The sequence below is a fragment of the Penicillium mononematosum genome (genome assembly GCF_028829835.1).
Source record: "Penicillium mononematosum strain IBT 11891 chromosome Unknown utg000003l:1.0-8172316.0:1.0-8177699.0, whole genome shotgun sequence".
NCBI classification, from domain to species: Eukaryota; Fungi; Ascomycota; class Eurotiomycetes; order Eurotiales; family Aspergillaceae; genus Penicillium; species Penicillium mononematosum.
In genome coordinates this window covers 1,354,898-1,371,697 of record NW_026643273.1, presented here as the reverse complement: position 1 = coordinate 1,371,697, position 16,800 = coordinate 1,354,898, and the positions used below count along the sequence as shown (strand labels likewise).

General features: G+C 50.4%; 7 protein-coding genes across 7 annotated transcripts; 4 read left to right on the top strand and 3 right to left on the bottom strand.

Annotated features, from left to right (window-relative positions):
- Positions 1 to 929: 929 nt before the first annotated feature.
- N7519_005441 (FAD linked oxidase N-terminal) lies at positions 930 to 1,217 on the bottom strand (the record flags this gene model as incomplete). The annotated part of the gene is made up of 2 exons (XM_057292217.1): positions 930 to 1,120; positions 1,148 to 1,217. 2 exons carry the CDS (start codon positions 1,215 to 1,217, stop codon positions 930 to 932), a joined length of 261 nt encoding a protein of 86 aa, XP_057147028.1.
- A 1,233-nt stretch (positions 1,218 to 2,450) lies between these two features.
- N7519_005440 (class I SAM-dependent methyltransferase) lies at positions 2,451 to 3,693 on the top strand (the record flags this gene model as incomplete). The annotated part of the gene is made up of 3 exons (XM_057292216.1): positions 2,451 to 2,489; positions 2,661 to 3,374; positions 3,430 to 3,693. The coding sequence occupies 3 exons, from the start codon at positions 2,451 to 2,453 to the stop codon at positions 3,691 to 3,693; spliced, it is 1,017 nt and encodes a 338-aa protein (XP_057147027.1).
- Positions 3,694 to 4,149: 456 nt separating this feature from the next.
- Positions 4,150 to 5,711, bottom strand: N7519_005439 (Zn(II)2Cys6 transcription factor domain-containing protein; the record flags this gene model as incomplete). The annotated part of the gene is made up of 3 exons (XM_057292215.1): positions 4,150 to 4,874; positions 4,928 to 5,537; positions 5,640 to 5,711. The coding sequence occupies 3 exons, from the start codon at positions 5,709 to 5,711 to the stop codon at positions 4,150 to 4,152; spliced, it is 1,407 nt and encodes a 468-aa protein (XP_057147026.1).
- A 698-nt stretch (positions 5,712 to 6,409) lies between these two features.
- aglA (putative alpha-galactosidase) lies at positions 6,410 to 8,047 on the top strand (the record flags this gene model as incomplete). The annotated part of the gene is made up of 1 exon (XM_057292214.1): positions 6,410 to 8,047. One exon carries the CDS (start codon positions 6,410 to 6,412, stop codon positions 8,045 to 8,047), a length of 1,638 nt encoding a protein of 545 aa, XP_057147025.1.
- A 1,716-nt stretch (positions 8,048 to 9,763) lies between these two features.
- Positions 9,764 to 11,677, top strand: N7519_005437 (uncharacterized protein; the record flags this gene model as incomplete). Its single annotated transcript, XM_057292213.1, has 1 exon — positions 9,764 to 11,677. The coding sequence occupies one exon, from the start codon at positions 9,764 to 9,766 to the stop codon at positions 11,675 to 11,677; it is 1,914 nt and encodes a 637-aa protein (XP_057147024.1).
- A 463-nt stretch (positions 11,678 to 12,140) lies between these two features.
- N7519_005436 (phytanoyl-CoA dioxygenase family protein) lies at positions 12,141 to 13,124 on the bottom strand (the record flags this gene model as incomplete). Its single annotated transcript, XM_057292212.1, has 1 exon — positions 12,141 to 13,124. One exon carries the CDS (start codon positions 13,122 to 13,124, stop codon positions 12,141 to 12,143), a length of 984 nt encoding a protein of 327 aa, XP_057147023.1.
- A 546-nt stretch (positions 13,125 to 13,670) lies between these two features.
- On the top strand, positions 13,671 to 16,169 carry N7519_005435 (Het-C domain-containing protein; the record flags this gene model as incomplete). Its single annotated transcript, XM_057292211.1, has 5 exons — positions 13,671 to 13,897; positions 13,948 to 14,106; positions 14,166 to 14,344; positions 14,430 to 14,678; positions 14,752 to 16,169. The coding sequence occupies 5 exons, from the start codon at positions 13,671 to 13,673 to the stop codon at positions 16,167 to 16,169; spliced, it is 2,232 nt and encodes a 743-aa protein (XP_057147022.1).
- Positions 16,170 to 16,800: the final 631 nt, after the last annotated feature.

Below are 16,800 nucleotides of genomic sequence, written 5' to 3'. Positions count from 1 at the left end.
GCTTTCTTCCAAGGTTTTTCTTTGCTTCTTCTGGCGCCTTTTTCTTTTTCTTTTTCTTTTTTTTTTCCATTTTCTTTTTCGTTATTCCCTTTCATATCTCCGCGGTACCCAGTTGGGTTAGGCTTTATCTCATCTGGCTTGGGCACACCTACAGTGCTCGTTCTCTTGGCTTCCTATTCTGTGTTAGTGCTCACCTTGTACCGCTTCGTCGTCCCGAGCACGCCATTTCCTCGAGGGCTCCACCTGGGCAGGACAATGAACCCCGAACCCCGAATCCCGGGGCCATGAGGGTGGCTTTATTAACCAACCTCAATCTACCTAGGTAGGTACAGGTACCTAAAACGCACCACGATAGTCCCTCCATTGTTGGACAGTCTCGGGCACTTTTACCTCCCCTCAATGAAAGGTTACCCAGCTATATAGCATCATCGTAATCAATGTGGCAACTGATCTTGATAAGCATTCATCAAAACAGCGACCAGGATGTATAAAGATTTGAATAAAGGCGTTTCATTATTATCCAATCAACATCCCGAGATCTCCAGGTTACCAATCGAACTCCTTGTGAGGTTATTTGTCGCACTAAACCGAGTTAGACCTCCAGGCTTGGGTATCTGGTTGTTTCCACCCCTAGACATCTCTCCAATCAACGGCCATAGTTCGGATACTTTGAAATCCTGCACTGACACGAATACCTTATGGCGATGTTGTGAAATGCAGATGTAGCTTCAAATATGGAAACGGAAAAAAGGCATACCCATGGGCAGACTTGGCCAACGGTGCGGACCGAGTGGACCGACCCGTTCGCTTGAGCCTATTTATTCCATGGATCTCGCAACGCGGGGTAACCTTGGAACATCCCTAAGCGTTTCGCTGGAAGGAACGACTCAGTTTCTGCGTCGCTCCTTTTGGCAGCCTTCCATCACAATCTAGATGGGTAAATCTGAGAAGCCATATTCATTGAAGACGCTGACGCTCTTAGCCTCAGCAATAGCCTTGTCCATGAACTTGTTGACAAATTCGTAGATAGTCTTGCCATCAAACTCGTTCTTCCGCCAGCAGGAAATGTGCAAAAGGTGAACTGGGCCGGGAGAAGCAGTGAGTCCGAAAGGGTTGTCACCTTGGTTTTTTTTTCATATTGTTCAACATGGGCTCGGTGATGCCTGGTAGATGAGTACGGGCTGGCCACCCGCAACATCGGCTACCTCGGGGACCATCGAGTAGAAGAGACCCACCACCCTGTTACCAAATTCCTCAATAAAGGTCGGGCTGGAGGGTCGCAAAGACCGTACAGATATGCTTGATCAAACTCTGATTTTGCTTTTCTGGTCGGTCAGTCCTTTAGTTCAATCGATTCATTTAATCGACATCAGGACCTGGACTCCCTCGCTCTAGGAAGGCTCCGTCCACCTTTCTTTCAGGAAATTCCACAAGATAGTTACATACTCTCTCAATTCGGTCCCTGTCACGTCGAGTGCATACGGTTCAAGATGGGCCACTACCGCTGCGGGGATGCAGGGAAGGGCAAGAGCCACTCTAATGACGTTCTATGGGGATCTTTTATTAAAGGTTTATCGGGCAAAGTCTCGATTGAAGTTCTGTCTGTCTTCCTGTTATAGAAAATACACAATGTGGCCCAACTTTACACCGAACGCTACCAGAGGAGAACTATAAATGGCTAATCACACATTCATACATAAGATAAGTAGTGGTAGGTTGTCTAAAATTATAGTCCAGAACTTGGCTTTCTCTGTAGACTCTCTCTAGATGGGTTCATGTTTCGGAATAATCCCTGTAGAGGGACTCCGTGGGGCTATCTATAGCTTGGCTAATATATTTGAAGGCCTGTGATTTGAGGATTGAAGGTAGAATATGATCGGTCGGGACAGGTGATGATCCTCGAGACGATACCTGATGTTTACAGGATGGGATCGTCTCCCATGGATGATCAGCGGTCAGTCCTACTCTAACATATAAGTCCATGCTAATTAAAGTCAAGAATACAAAATCCTTCTTGCCAAGACACCTAGTTGTAGGTATAGAGTGCTCAAGTGGTCTAGTAGTTCCTACCTAGTTAGTCCTAGCCAAGATGCCCTAAAGACTATCGAAAATCCAAATCCCTGTAAATCCACACAGAAACCCAGACCGATTTGGAATGGGTTCCAAGGTTTTCCCGTACCAGGCTGTCGGAATTCCCACTGCGGGGTCAACAAAACCAAAGGTACGGAACCGGCCAGGTGGTACTCCGAAGAAGAGGGAAAAACCTTGGAAAAAAAAAATAAATGACGCTAGGGTGCCTCCCGGGTTCCTTACCCTCGGGTTTCTTAGGTCTTGTGGAATCGATAGCTTCATTTCATTCCCCTCTTCTACTTCTTCACAGGGGAGAAAATAAAAATTTCCCTCTTTCCTCTCTCTTCCCCCCAACCTTTCTACCTCCCTCCCTTCTCACCATGTCACAACCCAACCTCGACGAACGCATCCAGGTCGACGTAAGTAGATCATTCCCTTCCACTTCTTCGCTCCCATTCCTACCCCATATCCATGTTCCAGCACCCCAAAACAGGTCGCCCTCCTTGTTGATCTCCAGCCCCAATTCTCCCATCCTTTTTCCTAATTTATAATTCAATGAAAACCCCCCAAGCATCACTAACAACCCCCAGACAAGCGATGACGACTCTCTCTTCGACATCCAAACCATCTCAGGCTCAAACCTTTCATTCGCCTCCTCCGTCCGCGACTACTGCTACGAAAATGGCCGCCGCTACCACGCCTACCGCAACGGCCAATACCCCTTCCCCAACGACGAAGAAGAACAAGACCGCCTAGCACTAACGCACCACCTCTTCAAACTTCTCCTCGGCGGGGATCTTCACCGCGCACCAATACAAGGCTCCAACCCGCGCCGCATTCTCGATATCGGCACCGGCCCCGGCGAATGGGCCCTGGAAATGGCCGAAGATTACCCGCAGGCGGATGTCATCGGCACCGATCTCAGCCCCATCCAGCCGAACTGGTCGCCGCCCAACTGCCGCTTCTATATCGACGATGCGGAGAGTGATTGGACGTTCTCGCCCGGCGAGGCATTCGACTATATCCATTTAAGAACGATGGCCGGCGGAATTGGCGATTGGCCGAAGCTGATTAAGCAGGCGTATCAGCATCTTAAGCCCGGCGGGTGGTTTGAGGCGCAGGAGTTTGAGGATTGTGTGCGTTCCGATGATGGGACCCATGAGCGCGCTACTTCTATCAATAGCTGGGCGGGATTGTTAACCCAGGCTAGTAAGAAGTTTGGGAAACCGATGGATGTTGCGCCGAAGATTTCGCCGTGGATGGATGAGCAGGGGTTTGCGAATGTTACTGATGATATCTATAAGGTATGGTCGCTTTTTTTTTTCGGCTGTTGTTTTTCCCATACTGACTTACTTTCAGAGTCCTATTGGTGGCTGGGCCAAGAACCGCCGCTACAAAGAAATCGGTCGCATCGGCAAGGTATCTATCTTGGAAACCGTTGAGCCGTACTCACTGGCTCTCTTTACCCGTGTCCTGGGCCTCTCATACCAGGATGCGCAGGAGCATATGGAGAGGGCGCGAGCGGATTTGATGAACAGTTCGCACCACCTCTACGTGCGCTTCCACTTTGTCTACGGACAGCGGCCCTTGGACGATTTATCCACTGATTCCGAGGCGTCTTGAGTCTTGGGACTGTACAACGATGATTATGACAATGATACCCCACAACCTGAATCTGAGATTGAGAATACCTCTGTCGACCTCTCATCTCTGTCGACATGAATCATGGCTTGATGACCATATATTTCTGCCCATTAATGTATGGAGGCTTCTATATACTAGACTGTTCGTTTCATTTTGTTCATATTCATGTGGACATGGGTATCGTGAAGCATGAGAGGACAGGAGGATGAGTGCTGCAGTGTGGTGACCCTGTCTCAGACGGTCTCACCATGACTTTTCTTGCCTGGTATCGACCAGCGACCTAGGCGATATTACCCACATCCAACGGGTGGTTGTTCTAGAGACCCAGCTCTGAACCTGACCTGAACCACTCCTTTCCAACGCATTCGTATGTGCACACGACAACAGACCTTGGCCTGCGTCCGCGGCTCGGTTGAGTGTGCGCTTACACCGTTGTCACCCAGTCCCAATCCCGAGAACCTGACAGACCCCCGAAACAGCTTCCTCGGGGGTAGGACTTGTCCGCAAGACCCGAACCACCTGAGGTAGATGTTTCTCGTCGCAGCTGCCAATTGTTTCCAGCAGGATCTCCAGCAGTTCCCGTTTCCCCTCGCCCTTCCAAGAGTTTGGCATTGAGTTCATGATGGTTGTTGGTGAAGGACGGTCCAGGGAACTGGGGCTGGCAGCCCCCGATGGCGGGGTGGGTAAGGAGGAGGGTGCATCTGCATAGGTGTTGATGGCAGTGACGTTGGTGAAGGGGTTGGTAGTTGAATAATGAGACGGGGTTTGGTATATATGTGTATGCGGGAATTGGTACGGACTCGGATTCGGATTCGGATTCCCGTGTGCATCTTGCCCCCCACTGATGATATGCATGAGGCCTCTCATCTTCATTTCGTATTGAATACCCCTCCCATAATGTGTTACTGTTGATGTTGGTATGGGTGCGGGATAGCCAGTGTGTTGTAAGTATGGCAGTGATTTTCCTCCGTCAAGCATATAATCATCGCTATGCCCTCCATGTAGCGGCGGATGATGCATTCCTAACATCGCATCCTGCGCGTGTGACCCGTGCACTGGGAGACCCTGCATCGGTAGCTGGACTGTTCCGGACATGTCCCCTGGGGCGGAGGCCATGCCTCCTGTATAATAACCGAACATCGTCGTATCTTCTAGAGCATCTGCCCAAAGTTAATACTAGCGTCAGAAAGAGGTAAAACAAAATCAAACATACTTCCAAAAGCAAGCGGTTCAACTGTAGTCGACCCATCTAGCTCCGCAAATTGCGGCGCATACCCCGTCGCGACAGGATAAGCCGAAGCAGAAGCCGACCGCGACAAAGTAGACATAGATCCAGCCCCATTCTCACTCCCCGTACTATCAGGGCTAGTAACAGTCGCAGAGTTCGTCATGGTCGTGACCGACGAGGATGGCGACGACCCACGCCAGCTACCTTCACCAGTATCCGGGGTACCTCTAGCCGAAGCAGCGCCAGCGCCAGCGCCGGTCGCGTATCCAGAGCCATTGCCACGGGTTTGACTGTCGTAGTTGTAGACCGTGTGCGTAGGTGCACCTTGTGGCCAAGTCGGGCTCTTCCCTGGGACAGGCCCGGCCCCTTGGTCCAGGCGCGAGCGCTGGCGCTGGGTCTGACTCTGACTCTGGCTATGGCTTGGCTCTTGTGGAGCTTGGTTCAGGCGCCCCCGCAGCTGTGCGACCTCGCGGCGTAGTTGGTCGATTATCTCGGATTGACTGATATGGGCGCGATCTTCGGCCGTTGTTAGGTAGGTGCATTCTGCTTCCAGGCCGCGGATTATGCAGGCGTGGCATGGGATAGAGCGGTCGCACTGGTAAAAAAAAGAGAGGTGGTTAGTGAGTTGGGAAGTAAATAAGGGTGGGAGTGAAGATAGTAGCGTTGGGGTGTCGAGAGATAGAGAGTATCCGTGTACCTTCACTTTGCGCTCGCGACATCTAAGGCACGACTGCTGCGGGCGTATCTTGGTCTTTGACTCTGGGGGCATTACGGCAATACCACTGTACTGTAGTAGTATTGCAGGGTATAATTCCAAGATCAATTCCCCAGAAGACATTCGGGGAAATCGGAAAAGCCGTTGAACCTTTTGGAAATTTAGGCGGGGGGGTTCCACTCAACAAAGTCCGGATTTTTGCATCCCGGTCATCCATGCAGCCCTGGAGGTTCAGCTGTGCCACACATCGACAACCTGAAAATGTGACCGATCGTCCTGCTAGATCCAATTTTTTTTTTCTCCACGGCTCTGGGCTCAAGCTCTGCGGCACTCTGATTGGGTACAGTTCGAAATTGTCTTCTCGTGAAGATCGGCGTTCCTTGCTGATCTTGGAATCAGGTTCAGCGATTCCAAGATCAGCCTACTCCGTACCCTTCGAGGTACTCTTGTCTTGTATGCAAATATATGCTACTTCATTAAAGATGCTATATGTCGATGGTACCGTCGCAATACTTACCACGTCCCCCGCGATCACTGCAGATCCCAGTCTGTTGTAGATGCGACGTCGGTGCGGGGAATCCTTGAAAGTGAGCCAGTGAGGGAAGTGAATGAAGTTGAGCGAAGGTCCTGGATAGCATAAAACGGCCCGGCATGCTGTGCAACATGCGCCTCAGCCGATTACAAGCCTGCGCCATCAAAGCATATTACAATCGTATCTCGTCTTGTCTATACTTTCCTATTGCAAAGACACCATGAAGCCACTCTCGTCCACAAGCTGGGCAGCTCGGGGCATGGCCAGCCTCCTAGTGTTCCCACTGGTACCCGTGGAAGCCTCCAGTGATAACCCAAGCTTAGCCCCAGCACCCCCGATGGGGTTCAACAACTGGGCACGCTTTGAGTGCGATCTGAACGAAACGCTCTTCATCGAAACAGCGCAAGCAATGCGAAAGCGCGGCCTCCTAGACGTAGGCTATGACCGCCTCACGCTGGATGACTGCTGGATGCTCCACGACCGTGCCGATGACGGCTCCCTAGAGTGGGACACCGACAAGTTCCCGCACGGCATCCCCTGGCTCGCCGAGTACATGAAAACTGAAGGCTTTCATCTCGGAATCTACCAGGACTCCGGGAACTTGACCTGCGGCGGGTACACGGGCTCCTACGGGCACGAGGCGCAGGATGCCGAACTATTCGCTAGCTGGGGCATAGACTACCTCAAGCTGGACGGATGCAATGTCTGGGCCGAAGAAGGCCGCTCACTCCGCGAGGAGTACCGCGTCCGCTACGTGCAGTGGCATGATGTGCTGAGTGCCTTGCCAAATCCACTTATCTTCTCCAATTCCGCGCCTGCGTATTTCGAAGGCGTGGCGGCAGACTGGGCGGTCGTCATGGACTGGGTCCCGGAATCCGGCGAGCTGGCGCGTCACTCGGCGGATGTGATTGTCTACTCCAGCAATGGTAGTGCCTGGGATAGCATCATGTATAACTACGACATGCATACGCGTCTAGTGCGCTACCAGCAACCGGGCTACTATAACGATCCGGACTTCCTGATCCCGGACCACCCAAGCCTCTCTCAAAACGAGAAAAAATCCCAGTTTGCGCTCTGGGCTTCCATCGGAGCGCCACTAATTCTCAGCGCCTATGTTCCCGACCTTTCGGACGAGGAGATCGCATTCCTCAGCAACAAGGCCCTCATTGCCGTGAACCAGGACCCGCTGGGGCAGCAGTCTGCTCTTGTTAGTCGCGACGGCACCTTCGACGTCTTGTCCCGCTCACTAGAAAACGGAGACAGACTCCTGACCGTGCTGAACCGTGGAGCTGATGCGGCCACAACGACTGTGTCCCTCGCGCGCCTCGGCCTGATGTCTCAGTCTGGCTGCAAGTATGAAGCACGCGATCTCGTCACCGACAATATCTCAACTATCGACTCTGCTATCGAGATCCAGCTCGATTCTCATGTTGCCAAGGTCTACCGTATTGCGCTGCCTGGAAGCTGTTCTACGGCTACTTCCACCGGGATGGTTTTCAATACTCCATCTGGTCTTTGTATGACTGCTTCTACTGTTTCTATTACCTTTGAGAAATGCAGTGCGTTAGACTCTCAGATATGGCAGGTGACGGCAACAGGCGATGGCACTAAGCTGACTTTGAGTCCTCTGTCGGATACGTCGGTTTGTCTTGCTGCTGATGGGGTTTCACTTGCTAAGTGTCGTGGCACTGGTACTACCTGGGATTATTACATTTCCGGCCATTTGCGCAGTTCGTCTGGGAATTGCTTGACTCAGACCAAGGATAAAGCCAATATCGATGAGTGTGTGATTGACAGTGTTGGGCAGATCTTTGGATTGCCGAGTGGAGTCCACCTGGCCAAGGGGGATTTGACCTAGACTAGGTATAGTTTAGCATGGAAGCCAGCATCCGACACCCGACCTTTCATGGCTGGCGGGTCTATGCCAAGTCTTTTGGGGACTGTGCTAACTGAGTGCCCGTACAGCTTTGTGTTTCAACAACTTGATCTATTGGTAGATAGGTATAAGCATTTGTAGTAGCATATATCAATTTTCCAAAAAAAATTTCGGACACTTAAATTACTGCCGTATCGAGAATTACGTCTCTAGACCCTATGTACCTAGGTAATGGTATACATAATATATCTTAGTCACTAAATCATCGAATTTCTCCAAACTCCCTATAGTGACCAGATACCACATAAAACCCACTAGGCCAAAAAGAGCAGGTCCTATAGAGCACCGTTGTTGAGATATCAAGTTGTAATTTACTATGTGCGTTGGAGATGGCGGCTCTCTTGTAGTGGCGGCTCGCTTGTGAAAGACGTTGAGTCTTCGCAGGGGTTTGATGTATGTTGTACTGTCTTAGTGTCCCGCCTCCAGTGCAGGGTTTTAAAGGCTACTCCGCTAAGACCCAGCTACCTGCAGTCACTGATTTGGAGCCATTGTCGGAGCATATTCTCCCAAATTACACGAAATCTCTATCTAAATTATCCAGGTCTACGAAAAAGAATGAGGTAACTAGTGAGGGTAAACTGAATAGTGACTAAGAACACCGAGTCATACCAACTAAGATGTCGGTCATATCTAGAATACGAGGCTTGTGGTTGTCGCTTATCACGGAAGTGCGTCGGGGCATGACTTGATCGAGCTTCATGCATGAAAGGATGAGCCGTTTCTAAGACAATGGTGAGTCTACGTACGGAGTACTCCGTGGAGCATTCAGAATATCCTTGTAAGTAGGTGGCTTTTTCTGCCAAAGTACCACCCTAATTCTAACAGAAACCTGTTGAAACAAAGAATGACAAGAGTCGTAAGATGGGATGCAGTAAGCAGGACCGGTTTAAATAATCAGATACGTTCCAAGGTTGGTTCTAGAGACGATCAAGACTTCATATTGAAGGGTAATGTAGATTGGGTGCTAAAGTACAAAACTAAATGGGTTAACCCTTTTATCTGGAAAGGTTTCTGCCTTCAGACACCCTAACCGACCATCCCGACCTTTGGCCGGGACACTGTCAACTCTATCCCTCGGGGACTTTGTGGGCCCAGCTTGAACTAAAGTTTGGAAGGCTTGTTTTCTTTGTTCTTTGTTCTTTGGTCTCTGTTTATCGCCACTGGCTTATCAAGTGTAGCACTTCTTTCAATGTCAAGGGCTTGTCGGCGTCGAATATAGCATTTAGGATTACATATAAGAAAAATGGTCACCAATTTCTAGAGCTGGTACGGTGACGGCGTATCAGCCCATACTCAATACATATGTAGGAACAGGAGAAGTGGCTTGGCAAGACTAGTGCCCTGCTGGCTGCATTAGTGTCTTGGAGTAGCCACGACACCCGATAGGGCCTACTATGTAGGTATAAGCACTTACCTAGTAAAAATGTCATAAAGCGGAGCACCTCATCTTCTAGCACCTTTATGCCTGAACAGTGGCATATCTGCCAAGCACACGTAATTTTTATTTAACTTGCTCGTAGAGCACATGTTCGAAGCTGGAGGTTTACGCATGTCCTTTCCAAATCAGGAAGAAACCGAACGAAAAGCAAACATGGGTAAGAGTCGTGAGAAGTCATCTAAATATTTTCAATCGCTAACATGGTACATCAAAAAGACTCCAACGATGCGACATGGGCATGGAACCTCGACACCTTACCGGAGGAGACCACCACCATAGTCTTGGACATATACCCAAAGAACATATCCGACACTTCCACCAAGAGCTCGGCTGAGGGTTATGCTCATGCAGCGACACAGTTCCTACTAGAGCACCTTCCTAAGGGCAACGGCCTATTCAAGTTCCTGCTACCATTGCAGTCTGGATACATAGTCCAATCCGACTTTCTCGAGCGGCGCATGGTCGACTGTCTGGATGTGACCAAACTCCAAGGATTTGTCACGCCAGGGCAACACATCAGAGGGTACACTGCCGAGGTGTACCATGGTATGAGCATCTCGAGCTTGCTTTCGTACTCCTACGGAGCAATTGTGGTCCAAAATGACAGCTCACTCTCTGTTGAAACGATGTCTACGGCAATCAACGATCAATTAGTAAAGCGCCTGTCCTTCCCCTGGCTCTCATCGTCCCCTATACCTCGAAAGCGTCTGGCTCTCGTTGGAGCTTGTTCCTTAACCAAGGCACACGGTTACCTGTTGGCGGCTGCCTCGCTGAATATAGCAATGGTTGTGTTTGATGAACCCAGTCACTGGCTGTCTGGTAATGCATATAGCCATCTTCGCGAAGATTTTGTCCCGCTGGACATGGCTATAGATATGGACATGGCACACCGCATTGCAGCGGCGTTGAAGAGATACCAAAACAGCATGGAAGAGAAACCCATTGATGGTGTTATGAGTCTCGATGAGCGCTTTCATACGATCATAGCTCACGTAGCCACACAATTGGATTTCAAAACCTCGCCTCCAGAGTCTGTGGGCTTGGTCCAGAACAAGTTCAAAGCGCGCCAACTTGACACAAACGTCTTTTGCAGACTCGTCCGCTCTCCGGAGGATCTAGAGAAGATGCTCGCCAAGGACGGACCACAGCTTGCCTACCCTCTTATTATCAAACCTGCTAAGGGTTGGTGTTCTGAGGGTGTCTGGAAAGTAGCCAATGAGCAGGAACTGCGTGAGAAGGTGCATTTGCTATGGCGGGAGTCTTTCGCCGCGTGGCACGGTAACGAAGTTGTTATCGAGACGTACGTCGAGGGCCCCGAGATCGACGCAAATATAGTCCTTGTCGATGGCGAGATTGTTGTCTTCGAAGCCAATGACGACTTTCCTTGTACTGGGGACTATAACGACGAAAGCCTTGCCCGCGTACAAAATTTTGTCGAGACGTCAAACATGCTACCATCATCTCTCCCTCCGTATGAGCTTCAGTCGGTCCAGCAAAGACTGCATGAGCTTGCCTTAGCCGCCGGTTTCAGAAATGCAATCCTGCATATTGAGGCCAAGCTGCGTAACTCGAGCTGCCACTATGCCAAGACGGATTCCGATGGACTTGTCGACTTGGAGCTTAAAACACCAGCAACTACGACAACACATCCAGAGGATGTCTTCCTCATCGAAATTAATCCCCGCGCACCAGGCTGGCAAGAGGTCGAAGCTACCGCACGTACATATGGTGTATGTTACTACAGTATCTCCCTTCTAAACGCCTTGGCCGATAAAGAGCGCATCGTGTCCTTGTCCAACCCCTTCCTGGGTGGGCCTCAATACCATATGCAACTGTTGTATGTCTCAGCTCAGAAAGGGGGCATCTATAAGTTTGGCGACATTTGCAAAAAAGTGTTGCAAGCTCCCGGTCAAAAACATCAGCTTAGTGCTCATGTTGTCAAATCCGCCAATCTCCTAGAGGACGGTGAGGAAGTTCCTGACCCTAGTACGGGACAAGTATATGGCACTTTTATTGCCATTTTCTTGGTTATTTCACGGACGAGCCGCAAGGAAGCAATGCGCATTGGACATGAGATCGAACGTCTGGTTAGAGAGTATACGGGTGGGTTCTGAGGTTTCTCTTTTTTACGACGAGTAAAAGGAACCAAAATCATCATCGACGGGACATACTACATAGGATATCTTCATGGCAGTGACTAGAAGGCCTGAGGGCTTCAATAGCCAATAGCTCCGACACATCATATTTATGACAATGGGTTGTATGCAAAATTAATATAGATCAGGATCCATGTGCTGTTGAAATAACTGCCCCGTGAACTTCATGAATTTTTGGCAAAGTATTCATGCCCTCCTGCTGGCTTAGAAAAACTGCTCATAGTACTTTGTATTCTAAGTAAAGCGTACGCTATTCTATGGGATGCGAAGCTACCTGGGTGGCATATTGGTAAGTCAGAACTTTCAATTACCAGTCTCCGTGTATACAATTCTCTTGGACCAACAGTAGGTACTAGTTCACCTTATTTCCTATCATTTGACAGACTCGTACGAAGCGCAGATATGTACAGTACAATCAACATCAATATTCACAATTTTCCAAAGCAACCTTGAAAAGTCTACCCTGCAAAGAGAATCCAACCCCCTCCCCAGTCCCCATCTCAACAAGATTAGCTCTCATTCTCTCAGGCCTCTCGCCAAGCCCAAAGGCAGCATCCTCACGATGAACCCAAGCGCCAACACCATGCTGCAGCACCGCAGTAGCCCTAACCTTCTTCTTCTCCTCGACATCATCACCTGCTTCCCCAGAAGCCTTCAACCCAATACTTCCATGCAAAGTCAACCTGGTCTCAGCCCCACCCTCACTCTTCCCCCGGTAAACCCCACGATGCAAAATATTACTATTATAGAACACCGCGTCTCCAGGTTGCAATTCAACAATCAGCTGATTCGGCAATTCAGCCGCATAAGGATCCGCCTCACGCTCGACCTGCGTGCGCGCACGCGCATGCGTCCCCGGCACAACAATCAGCGATGCATCCGGGCACAGCGCCAAGTTATACTGGCAATGCGACTGACGGCCTCCAGGCGCCTTAGCCGCAAGCTGGGTGAGTTCTTCCTCGGCAGTGGCGTGCTCCGAGATATCGTCGCGGTGCCAGCGGAGCTCGAAATCTTTAGTTTCCGGCGCCACAAGCAGGTTGAACAGTTCCATGACCAGTGGCTCGGTCTCGCTGTTGGCGGTGTTCTCAACACCCATTAGCTCCTCCGCTACGGCGAGAATCGTGGGAGAGAAGTAGCATCGTGCGAAACTGTCCCGTCCTGGCATCTCGGGGTGCATTAGGTGCTGCACGCCCCAGATTCCGCCCTCCGAGGCGGGCGGGACGGTCGTTGGCCAGGGTGGGAATTGTTTCGGGACGGTACGGAAGTGTGGCCAGCTTCCGGTGCGGGTTAGGGTTGTTGCTTTTGTGGCAATTTCGCGGTAGTGCGATACCTCGGTTGGGGTTAGGAGGTTGCGGACTACTACGAAGCCATCGCGTTTGAGGGCGTCTAGGTGTGGGGTGGACATTTTGGTAGAGAAATGGTAGAAGAGTATGTAAGCAATTAGATGTTGACCTCGGGAGTATCTGGAGATCTAGGGAATATCTGGAGATCTGGTGAAATTTATATTGCGGGGTTGAAACTAACAACAATACGACGCAATGTCGCATTTACCTGCTTCCCTAGAAATTCCCGTCGATGCTACTGTGGATCTCCAGATGTGACCTTTCGGGACTGTTATTTTACATCAGACTACATGTATGTAAATGTATGTATTTATATGTATTTTATGGACATATGTTCGAGTGTCCTGGTCCTACCTAGGTAAATAATAAGCCAAACATAACAAACCCATTCTAGGCAAATTGATTTCCCAACGTCATGGGGCTCACCCAATGCCAAGAACAGCCAAGAGCCCAGAGGGCTGAGTCGTCTGCAGTTTTGAGATGACACTTGATCTTCCTTCCCTGGAACCCTTTTTTCCTTACTTCTCTAGCTTCTGTCCTTTGGGGATATTCCATCCTATTTCCTCAAATACCCAGAGAAATACCATTGCGCATATCTCACCCCCACCATGCCCCTCCTCCACGCGGGCTCCGCCCTGCTAGTTCTGCTCCTGATACTCCCGCAAGTACATGCCTTCGGAGCTGGAAATATCGCCTCTATCTCCGCCGTCGAAGGCAAGAACTGGCGCCATGGTGATATCGAAGATGTCATCAAGACGCTGGCTTTCATCTCCGGCCACAAATGGACCTCCACCATGATCAAGCGTGTGTATTTCGGCAACTGGTTGCGCGATTAGTGAGTTACCAAAGAATCGAAAGACCGACAGGTTCTGACTGCTTCTGTAGCTCACAGGCAATGGACGTTGGCACTCTTAAAAATCTGCAGGCCGACACGATCCGTGTTTTGGTGTGGGTCCTCTCGTTCCTGAGCTTCGGCTATGCCACGGGGGAATTTGAGGTGACTTCAGATCGCTTGGGTGTCTACCGTCCCGAGGAACATATCGAGTAAGTCCAGCTTGAGATCTGTTCTTGGTCATTTGTGCTGATCGTCCTCTTTCTCGCAGTAACCCTAAGGACTATGCCGATAACGAAGATGCACGCCAATATGACAAGCGGTTGCGCCCACCCGTTCGTGCTGTTGAACTCGAAATCGACCCGAGCACCGGTATGAAGAACTACATCGCCAATGAGCGAGGCGACTGGGCCACCAGCGCTGCCTATATCAAGTTCAGTCTCAGCCGCAGTATCCACTACGGCCGGACCTACACCAATGGCGGACACAAGAAAGGCAACGAGGAGGATCTGTGCGAAGCACTCCGATGTCTCAGGCCAGGGACTACACACGCTGGAGGATTTCGCCGCACACACCAACTATGTTGAGTTGGCGTTGCGCGAAATGGGTTTCAAGAACGTGTTCACGCATACGGGCACTGCCACCGAGATCAACCTTCAAGGGCGTCGTGTCTTCCCACTTGTCACGGGAACATTTGGTATGGTCGATTTCTTCCATTCCGTGATGGGAGAGGCAGATGATCACTTCACTCAATCTGAGGTCAACGAGATGGATATTGCGCTCGGTAATGCCGAACAGAATGCGCAGTCGAACAACTCCCTTAATGCCTTGACTGGGCTCTTGGGCAAGATCCCCAGGTACCAAGGACCTCGTCAGCGAGGCTGAGGGTCTCAAGAGGTCATCGGCGGCACAAGGAATGGCCAACCAGAGCCGTAGTGCTGAGACCGGCTATGCGCAGTCTTCTTTTAATGGGCACGAGCGGACCCGTGCAGGGCCAACTCAGTCTTCAGGTAGCGGCATGCCTGATCTCAACCCTCAGGAGACAGTAGCCAAGATTTATCCCATTTTGGCCTTCCGGGATAAGGTGATGCGGAAATTGAACTCGGTTATTGAAAAGATCCCAGGCTTAGAGTCACTCGTCGAGAAGATCTCCGAGACTCTGACCGTCTTCATCATGTCGCTCCTATCGCCTTTTATCCGACCTTTGATCAAAGCCGCTTCTAAGTCCATGCAAACTGGATCAGCTGGTGTTATTGATGCCTCTGGCAAGCACCAGTACGAACCATGGACTGATCCTCACTGCACGGACCCCACCCACTCGTTGCTCTCCAAGGACCATTTTGCCAACATTCTGAATGAGCCCGCCGGACGGGTCGCCTCTTCAATCGTGGAGTACGTTGTGCCTCGTGTTCTGTACGCTTGGCAACACATCGATGTCCCCGAGCACGAGGTCCTTAATGACTGCATGCAAGTTTTCCACCACCCAGCATTGCGCAACATGCGTAATGATGCCCATCGTGCAATGTTCGAGGCCGTTGAGAAATGGGCTCACGGCCGCTCAGATCGCGGCGCTTCCCTTGACTCCATCCTCAGCTCCGAGGGCGTGAGATCTGGTCGTAACACTGGTGGAGTGAGCCACACTCACACGGGTGGCCATGGTGGATTTGCGGCATTGGGTGGTGCCTCGCACGGCCAAAGCCAGGGTCACAACCAAAGCCACAGCCACGGACACAGTAACACTGGCGGGCATTCATCTGGTGGATTCTCCTCCTTCCTCCCCCAACAAAATCAGCACCAAAACCAATCAAACAACAGCTCGTCTGGCATGCCCTGGGACAAACTCTCTAGCATCCCCGGCTTGTCTAACCTGGGCAAACTCGAAAGCAAAATCTCCAACTTCCTCCCTGGTGGATTGACACGCGATGTGAACGACCAAGGAACCCAACAGAACCAGCACAGCTCATACCAGAGTCACCAGCCAGGGGATAGTCACGAGACCTCGTATCCTCCTCCACAGCAGCATGGAGGCTACCACCAGCCTCAGCACGTACCTCAACAAAGTCACGGCTACCAGCATAATCAACATCATGAACAGCATTATGGCGGCTCGCAGAATTCTTCCTACTATGGACAGCAAAATGACCACTTCGGCCGTCCGCAGTCGCACGTCCCTCACAATGCCCCGCCATATGGTTCGCATCCGGGTCCACATGATGGATATGGATACAGCCAGGAACATGGGCATGGGCATGGGCATGGTCGTCCAGGTTTCTGAGAATTGGATGATGAAACGAAGGTAAATGATTGGGTTGAATATGTGAAAATCAAATGCAGATAAGATGGAAGCGAGATAATTGCGATTGTATTTTAACGAAATCGGATGGTTCCAAGTTTGTATCGGTTTATAAGACGGTGGAGTTTGGAAAGACGATAAAGGTAGGAGCTTCGGGGAACTCAGAAGTTGTACATAGTACTTCCTTTTATAAAAGCACATGTGAAACTCCTGACAATTGAGTCAAGGGTTTTCTTTGGATGTGGGCTGCTAAGATTGCCCGGGTATCTCTTAGTCTTAGGAAAGCCCATTGCTGATGTGGTTCACTTGGGATCCTTCCCAATCAAGACCACTGTTTACTTGGTTCCTTCCCTGAGATGCTGTCTCACTATGGTCTGGTATACAATGTCTTTGCTCGTTTCAATGAGGCAGGTTCAAATCGGTAAGAGATATATCGGAAAGAGCCATTGGGAGGCCGACAAAACAGAGAAGCACCTGGGAACACATATCATGTTCAGCAGCACTGTTGGAAGAAATGGGTGTCTCTTCATGGCTATTAACATGAGTGGCAATGCTTGAGTATTCCCCTTTTTGGCTCTCCGGCATGTTTATATTGACTGTCTTATGGCTATTA